This window comes from Molossus molossus, unplaced genomic scaffold (assembly GCF_014108415.1).
Source record: "Molossus molossus isolate mMolMol1 unplaced genomic scaffold, mMolMol1.p scaffold_m16_p_9, whole genome shotgun sequence".
Lineage (NCBI taxonomy): Eukaryota > Metazoa > Chordata > Mammalia > Chiroptera > Molossidae > Molossus > Molossus molossus.
The window spans coordinates 23,050,613-23,059,296 of NW_023425403.1; the positions used below are offsets into that span (position 1 = coordinate 23,050,613).

The 8,684-nt window shown below is 55.6% G+C and overlaps 1 protein-coding gene across 2 annotated transcripts; it reads right to left on the minus strand.

The window, feature by feature from the left end:
• Positions 1-2,524: 2,524 nt before the first annotated feature.
• DUSP26 (dual specificity phosphatase 26) lies at positions 2,525-8,114 on the minus strand. Of its 2 annotated transcripts, XM_036250411.1 has the most exons (4): positions 7,892-8,114; positions 5,721-6,016; positions 4,089-4,303; positions 2,525-3,386 (listed from the first exon to the last, which is right to left on the minus strand). In XM_036250411.1, exons 2-4 carry the CDS (start codon positions 5,939-5,941, stop codon positions 3,187-3,189), a joined length of 636 nt encoding a protein of 211 aa, XP_036106304.1. In that variant the 5' UTR covers positions 5,942-6,016; positions 7,892-8,114; the 3' UTR covers positions 2,525-3,186. The 2 variants fall into 2 exon arrangements, with proteins under 2 accessions (XP_036106304.1, XP_036106303.1); XM_036250410.1 differs by lacking the exon at positions 7,892-8,114 and having other exon boundaries at positions 5,721-6,202.
• Positions 8,115-8,684: the final 570 nt, after the last annotated feature.

Here is an 8,684-nt window from a genome sequence, read left to right on the forward strand (position 1 = left end):
AACCAGTTCTGGTGCCACAGTTAGAAAGAGATGCCAATGTGGGCAAGCTGGGAGTGGGGGTGGGGACTGCAATGGACACATGGACAGTCTTGGAAACAATCAGCCATTAGGTGGGAAAGGGGAGGACACAGGAATCCAACAAGAGCACATTTATTTCTGTTCATTGCCAAGTTCTTTGCTTGGGTTCCAGCAGCCCTCCTCCCCTCCCCAAGAGCAGGATGAGGAAGGCTGGTTTTAGCCGGTGGAGTGAGACCCACCTGTGACAGGTGTCATCCTCAGTCCCCTTGGAGGATAAGACTGATGCTATCTTCGTGATGACTAGGCTGTGGACCCTTCTCTCCCTTGAATGTTTTAGGTCCCCAACGCGCACACACACACGCATGCGCACACGTGCACATGCACACGCACGCACACACGCACATGCACGCGCACACGTACACACTCTCGCAGCCTTCAGCGGTGCAGTTAGAGGCAGGCAAGGCATCGTAGCGTGACGTGGTCACACATGGATTCTGGACCCAGAGCACCCAGCCTTGAATCCCAGCTCTTCCACGTACTGTGTGTGTCCTTGGAAAAATGACTTCAACTCAATTTCCCTGCTCCTACGCAATGACCATTTCACCTCCTTCACATGGTTTTTATAAGGATTAATTGAGTTAACATCTGTAAGGTCAGACGAGTACCTGGGCGTAGCCAAGATAGGGCTTCATAGACAATCAACGTGTGTGATCTGCTCTGGGGATCATCTGGAAGCTAGTTGTTGGTCAAACGTACTTTAGCAGCTATACTTCTCTACTAGAAGTTAGAAGTAAATTCCCAAGTCATTCAACTTGACAGAACCCGAGGGGACTTAGCTGAGGCAGTCAGACGGCACGTGTATGGTTGTGACTGGTGACATGCTCACTGAACTAGAACAAAGGAGGCGATAGTTCTGTGTTCTGCACCAGTCAGACCATAGTAATAGTCCCTCTCAGAGCCTGGTTCTTTGGGGTTCTTTCTCGTTTGGGCAGAGAATCAATGCATTTCATTAGAATCGACTTTCTTCATGACGGCCTCACTATCCCTCGATACATGGGTCCCTCCACAGTAGCCAGAATGTAGGCCCCGCGGATAGAGCTTGCCGGCTTCCCGTCCTCTAGGTCTGGCTTGGAGCATTGCAACCAGTTCTGGTGCCACAGTGAGAAAGAGATGCCAAGGTGGGCAAGCTGGGGGTGGGGGGTGGGGACTGCAGTGGACACATGGACAGTCTTGGAAACAATCAGAGCCACTAGGTGGGAAGGCGGAGGACACAGGAGAGCCAGGAGAGCTGGCTTCAAACCATGGGAAGGGCTGTCAGCAGAGAGAAAGAAAGAACACGTGCTCAATACCGACTGTGCTCGGAGCTGGGTGTCTCAGCTAATTAAATGCCCACAGCAGCCCTGTGGAAGTAGAACCACTGCGTGGAACCAGGTGGGGAGGGCAAAGGCGACAGGTTGGTAGCTCTCGGATCCCAGCCTCGCGCTGCCGAAGCATGACTGCACGACACGTGTGTTGTGTCACAGCTTTCTGACATTCAGAGCTGGAGGAATGTGTGGGAACTGTGCGGTCCTTCCTTCCCATCAAGGATGTCCAAGCAAATGCCTGATGACTGTCATCGAAGACACTGAAGAGTCGATCGAGTTGTGTCCTGGGGAGCGGAAAGGGAACCTCCGTGAAGGCGCCTCCGCTTTGAGCCTCTGAGCTTCTATCCTTAAGGGTCGGATATACACCTTAGACATAGTGTGATGGTTTTCTCTGTATTTTCCCCTTCCTCTTCCATGCTATCTCCTCCCCCCATTTAGGCAGATAGCCTGTTCTGGGGACATGCCTGTTTTAAAAAGCAGGGATGTGGTAGCTGGCAGTTGGGCACTTGGGAGAACAGAAAGACATGCTCTGCTCCGGTTGTTGAGTGGAATGTTTAAATAAGTGTACTAAAGGGAGTGTGCTACACTCCGCTGAGGCAAACCTAGAACGATTAGCCGAGGAAGCAATTACATCACATCTCCTTCTCTCCCCTCCAGTTCCTTGGCAACAGGAAAACACAAACCTCTGAAGGTAGGATTTAGGCTGGGATGGGTTTAAGATAATATTCTGCTATCCCATCATAGTGGGGACTCGCTATAGAAATCAGGTTGACTTTTGCACATTAAGTTATATTTCTGAGGCACTTGAGTTTGTGAACAGAGACAGACATCTTTTAAACTCGGGAGATGAAGGGTGTGCCCGCTGAGCAACTAAGCGAAAGTGGTTGTAAACCTGACGTTCTTGGTCCTCTGCTGCCCCTGTGTGGACGTAGCTGGAAACAACAGTTCAACATTTCGCTAAGCAGGCGTGTGAAATTGGACTGGGGAGAAACCTCCCCTAAGGACCGGTGGTGGAAGCTTAGAGGCCGGTGGGGGCTTCTGACCAGTATGAGGGAGTCAGGAACTGCTGCTGTCCCCAGCAGGTCTGGGGTTCTCGGGGAGAGGTACCGCGCTCAAACTAGCTGTCAATGACGTCAAGAGGCTCTCTTCTTGTCCACCATCTTTATTTTTTCTCAAGACCCCTGGACCCAGTAAGCGAGTGATCATCTAAAGATTCCCAGCCACGCACCTTTGCAGTTTGGGGCCACAATCAGCAGCCGTGGGCACAGTGCCAACCCTCCCACACCTCCTCTTCCTGTGCTTGGAGTAACAAGTCTGTGGGTTTCTCCCCGGGGTTTCACAGCTTTTATACCACCTCTTCTCCGGCTGTCTCCCCACTACCCCCTCACACAGCCCTACACCGTCACGCTGCCTGCCGCTCTCCTGACTCCCTGCACACGCACAGGGCAGAGATGACCCTTTTGTTCTGACAAGCGAGAAAGAGGACACTTGGGCATGAAGAGGGGGAAGGGCTCTGAATCACTGGGGCTCCCTGGCTGGAATCCAGCGGTGTCTGAATTCCAGGACTGACTCTACCTACAGCCTGGTTGCTTCTTTCCCTGGTCAGCTCCCTCTGGGGCATCCATCCTACTGGCCACCCTCACACCCCATCCCATCAAGACAAATAGCAATGGTGGGGCCCTCTCCCTCTCCTGCGTGGAGGAGAGGATGGGTTATCTGAGCCTCCCTGCACCTGCCCCCTGGGCCTCCTCTCTCCAGCTGGGAGCAGGGACCCTGTGCCTGCCCGAACTCCCTGCCCCTCCCCTCATGCCTCCAGACTCTGCCGCAGCCTGCGGTCCAGGGCCAGGAGCTGCCTCAAGAAGCCCCGGTTGGGAATGATGCCACGGTGGTCCTTGACTTTCTTGATGGCCTCCACGAGGGTGAGGTGATGGTACAGCATGAGGTAGGCCAGCACCAGCGTGGCGGACCGACTCACCCCCACAGCACAGTGCACCAGGATCTTCCCTGCGAGGACAGACACAGAGGGGCGGTGGGGTTTGTGGGGGGTCGGACAGTGAGGGGGAAGATGTGAGTACGGCTGCATGGAGACAGGGTGGGGTGCAGATGAGTGGACGTGAGAATTCAGATCCCCAGCAAATTCTCTAGACCAAATGAGATGGCGCGCACACAGCGTCCGTAAGTCCAGAGACGGCTCAAAGGGAGAGACTCAGAAGTCATGCAAAGCCGGGCTCTGTGCAGAGCAGGGCCTCATATTTGCTGAGCACATCAAGGGCCTAGCCTGGCCCCTCCTCAGTCTCCCCCACCCTTCCATCTCGCTGTTTCTATCAATCAGATTTTTTGGTGTTTAATGCATTTTTTATTTGTATGTACTTTTCTTCTGATCACTAAAGCAAGACATGCTCAAAGGAGAAATAACTGGACAGTATGGAAATATGTAAAGTAGCAAAAGATTGAAATATATCACCCACAATCCTACCACCCAGGCACAACTTGCCACTCTCTTCACATGCTGGATTCATTCCTTCTCATATTTTTAATGTCTTTGTTATTTCATGTATTTTTTAAATGGCCCAGGGAGTGTTTTCCTTTCCTTAATATTATATCGTGAGAATTTTGTCATGTCATTAATCTTTCTCTCCACACTGGTACCCTCGGCTTCCCCCTAACTCACCCACCACCGCCCCCCTCCTTGCTCTCCCCTCCTACCTCCAGGCTGGCTCAGTGCTCGGTGGATGAAGTCGGCAGCAGTCTGGAAGTGGATGCTCATGTCAAAGGCGGGCGAGTCATGGGCCTCAACACCCAGGTAGCGGATGCCCAGCCCCTCGTAGGCCTCAGGTGTGCCCCGCCACCTGCTGTGTGAGGCATTGAGGACGTGGGTGATGCCCAGGCGCCGGAGCTCACGGTGGTTGTTAGCTATGTCCCTGCATTGAGTAGAGGTTAGAGGAAGGATGGGGAAGCAAGGCTGTGCGGCCAGAGTCCCTTGTCAGTGCCCTGTCCACTGCCAGCTAATGCCACTGGCCCTCGGCCTCCACTCTGCTTGCTGATGACCCGGAAGGGAGGGACCAAGATGGGCAAGGACCTGGAGTCTTGCCCTGGGAGGTTTTGCCAGGAGAAGAAGAGACTAAGAGGGTGGGTGAACAGACCGGACTAAGGGAGGTGGGTGAACAACAGCCATAATAAAATACTGAAGAGGCTGTGGATTCTATTTGATCTGTAGGAAGGATCTACTGGGCCCGCACTTCATGCAAGAAGTCCGTGCTGACAGTGGAATCAAGCTGAAGAAGAACCGAGCACCTTGGGGGAAATTTTCCTGTCACTGGGTATTGGAGCAGAGAGAAGGTCATGTGGGGGCGTGGATGCAGCAGAGGGGACTGGGACAGCAGTTTGGACCAGGTCACATTTGTCATCCCCACTAACCTTGAGATGACATGATTCTGACCTTTGCTCCCGCACCAGAGTCCCCTATCACTTTATACTCTCCTTGACCCCCAGAATTTTTGCCAGTTATTTCATGCGCACATATACCCTGTTTTATGACATCACCTTCAGGTGTTCATGTGGCCCATAGCCCTCAGCTTAGTGGGAGACACCTCTCAGGCAACATGCTCATAGCTCAGGGCAAACGCCCTGTCCAGTGCCAACTCCTCAGGTAGAAAGAGCACTGAACTTGAACCTCCAAGTCCTGGCTCCGCTACTTACGACCTGTGTGACCTTGGGCCAGTCACTTCTCTGAGCTTCAGTTTCCTCATCTGTAACCTGGGGATAGTGGTACCTACCTCACAAGGCTGTTGTGAAGATTAAGAGAGAAAATGCATGTGAAAAACTCTTTGCATACTGTAGAGCCCTTGGGAGAGAGAAGGGGGGACTATGTTTCCTCTGACGCTCTTCTCTCCACGGCCCCATGTTGCAGAAGCTCTGCACACACTGTGGCTTTGCCTGGTCAACCCTCGCCTTCCTGCCCACTGCTCCGGCTCCCGGGACTGCCTTTCTTTCAGAGCCATGGCATCGTAGAGGGAAGGCCAGATGTGTCATCTGGTATGTCTAGTACAGGGCCTTCCATAATAATTTTTGCTAAATAAAGGACATTACTGAACAGAGTCTTTCTGTCCAGAGTTGGGGAGATCAATAATCCTGTCCAATCCCCCAAACCCTGCAGCTTCCACTCTCTGCCCATGCACCCCACCCCTTGATCCTCAGTCAGGAACCGACAGTGCCGCTCTGTGCCTCTCTGCCACCCTTCTCCTGTCTTCTTGCACGCGCGCGCGCGCGCACACACACACACACACACACACACATACATACACACACGGCTGTGGCCCTGGTTTGCTGGGTACATACTGGTCTCCGAGGTAGAGGCCTGGCCAGACCTCGTCGGCGTGGTTACAGGCTGTCTTGCCTGTGTAGAGAAGCCTCTCTAACTCAAAGACATTGAGGAAGGGATGGTGAACAGCTGGCATCTCCTCCAAGGCGCCCCTAGTGCGAACTGGAGACCTTGAGCTGCTCCGTGAGAAGCGGGCCCTAAAAGTCATGGAGGCCCAGAGCCAGTTCCCAGGGCACATCTTAGAGGTGGCAGAAACCGCGGCAGCTGTCCGAGTGGCTGCAGAGATGGTCGCTCAGCCTCCAGGTAGCTGTTGCTGGAAGAGGAAGGGATGTGAAACACACCTGAGTAAGTCCAGAGAGCTGTTGCTTTTCCTGCCAGCTGGGCTGGGCCCCAGGGAGAAGGTTCTCCAGGGAGGGAAGGGAAGTCCTCCCTGGCGAGGCCTCCAGGATTATCTCCTTCGGCGGCTGCGGCAGCTCCTGTTCTCTCTGCTCTTTTGGTTCTGCCATACAAGGAGGTGGGAGAGTCACATGTCCTTGTTTACAGGGAGAGGGAGCTGCCCAGCTGCCGGGTTTCTACTCCAGCACCCTGCCCCCACTCCCACCAGATATTCATAACACACACGAACATTTGGTGTTTGGGTGGCAGTGCCCAGGCTGGAGCTCTTGCCAGCCCCAATCTGGGTCTCATCTGCCTGGGGCTGCAGCCAGAGAGGCTAGGGAGCTGGGATGGGAAATGGGGGGTAGCTTTCTCCATCCATGGAAAATTAACAGGAAGACAAGCCGCTGTTGGGGCCATGTCATGTGCCAAGCCCGCCTTCTCCTCAGGTGCCAGAGAGAGGGGCTGCTTTAACCCTTTCCCACCCTACCACTGACTCAGAGATAAGCCTGCGCTGGGAGGCGTCTGTTGGGGGGGTGGGGAGGAAGGGGAATAGCACTAAAGAGGAAGTGTAAGTTCTTAAAGAAGACTTGCTGAATGCATGAGCCCACAGGAGAAGGCGCCAGTCCATGTGCACAACAATCAACCACCTTCCTCTGATCGGCATAAAAGATTAAACATCATCTCTGATGTGTGGCTTTCTGAGTCAAGCAGGGCTGGAGTATTGTGTGCATGTGTGCGTGTGCACGCGTGTGTGTGCGTGTGCACGCGTGTGCATGTGTGTGTGTGGTGGGATGGAGGGTGGGAGGTTGCAGAAGGGGGAGGAAAGGGAAGAATGGAGGATCCTGCTGGGCCCAGGCACTCAGGCTGGATTTACCAGCCTCGCTCTGGGAGTTCAGCCTAGCCTCTGCCTCTCTGGTCAGCGGGCCCTTCTGAAGAAGGGGACCATGTGCGGAACTGCAGAGCTGGGAAGGGCCAAGCTTTGAGACATGCCCTGGGACCTTCGGGAAGAGGGCAGACTGGCAAGAGCCCTCTCCACCCCCTCCTTTCACACTGTGGTCCCGCAGGTCTGAAAAGGCAGGAAGGCTGGTGGGAAGAATCTCTCCCACTCTCTTCCCTGTCTTCAGCTCCAGAGCCCTCAACAGAAAGTCCAGCAGTGAAAGGCCTCTTTGTCCTGCCCACACTGTCCCCATCCCACACATTCCTGTCTTTCCCCAGCCCAGGAGAGAACACGCACTCACAGGGCATAGGAAGCAGGGGTATTAGGTAAGGGCTGGTGAGGGGAGACTGGTTTCAGGGGTGTGCAGGAGAAATTTTTCAGTGTCTGAGTTAGAGCACAGAAATACAGCCCTATAGCCGCCATCATCATCATCACCATCGTCGTTGGCATCTACCTTGTCTCCTCGGGCCGAAAAACCCCATCACTTTATTCCAAAACAGCCCTTTCTGGAAGCAGATTCTTCGGCCTGTGGGGTGCTGAATGGCGAAGGGGAGCGGGAGGGAGCCCCCCCCAGGGGACTCTGTTTCTCCCGGGGGTGGAGAAGCCCCCTTCTGCCCCGGGGTTCACCCCTCTGCATGCTGCACTCCCATCTGCCGGCTTCCAGGGCCCGGGTCTGCCGCCCCTCCCCCTCCTGCTGTCGCTGTTCTAACAGGTTCGTGACTGTCGCCCAGCCCTTGCCAACCCAGACAGCCTGGCGCTGAGGGTGGAGGGAGGGAGCCCAGGAGGGCACAGCTTGCCCGGCTCCCGGGCCCCACGCCCGGCCCCTCCCTGCCTCGCCGGCGGGAAGGCGACCCCCCGCGGAAGCCCCTCTACCTCCTGGTGCGCGGGCCTCAGTCCCCGAGGCAGGTCGCCGGCGCCCGCAGCCCCTGGGCCATGATCTCCCGCTGTCGCCGCCGCCTCTGCCAGACCGCGGGGCCGCTTGGCAGCTATTTTAAGCCATGACACGCACGTCGAAGCAGGGCTCGCATCAGCGTGTGCTGGTGACACACAGGGCCAGCCTCGCACCGGCGGTGGGAGTGGGCCCGCAGCGTGGCTCGCCGCGCCCCTCCGCCCGCCCGCGCGCCCGCCCGCGCGTGTACGGACCAGACCCGGACCGCGCGCCAGAGCGGCTCCGCCCGCAGGCGGCTCGCGTGCCTGTCTTCTCGGAGCTGCGCCAATTACAAGGCACTTTGCTTAAAGATGACATTATGCAAGTCGTCCCGATGGCGGCTCGGCACACACGCTGCTGCCCAGACAGCATTAGTTAATGACACAGACACCCAGCAGCCCTCCCTCCTTCTCTAGAACACCACTCGTAAATAACAGTCAGGAGCTCATTAGTATTTACTATACACCACGTGCCCCACGTAGCTCAACTCTGTGCTCACCACACGTCTGTAAGGTAAGCAGTGTTATTGTTCCCATTTCAGGAAGGAGAAGACTGAGGCGCAGGGAGGCCGAGGCATGTGCCCGGGTCACACCCTAGTCACTGCCCGAGCTGAGCTCCAAATCCCGGCAGTCTGGCTCCCAAGTTCGCGCTCTGAACAGCCTTCTGAAGCTCTCCACACCAGAGCCCCGCACCCAGGAGCAGGCACGGTGGGGCTCTGCAGGAGCGTTTCCACTGGCT

Bases quoted from the DNA above. Each gene is read 5' to 3' on its own strand.
- DUSP26 (XM_036250411.1), bottom strand. From the start codon at position 5,941: ATGTGCCCTGGGAACTGGCTCTGGGCCTCCATGACTTTTAGGGCCCGC. The intron at 4,304-5,720 runs GTATGTACCCAG...TACTCAATGCAG, and splicing joins GGCCTCTACCTCGGAGACCA to GGACATAGCTAACAACCACC. The intron at 3,387-4,088 runs GTAGGAGGGGAG...CTGTCCTCGCAG, and splicing joins AGCACTGAGCCAGCCTGGAG to GGAAGATCCTGGTGCACTGT.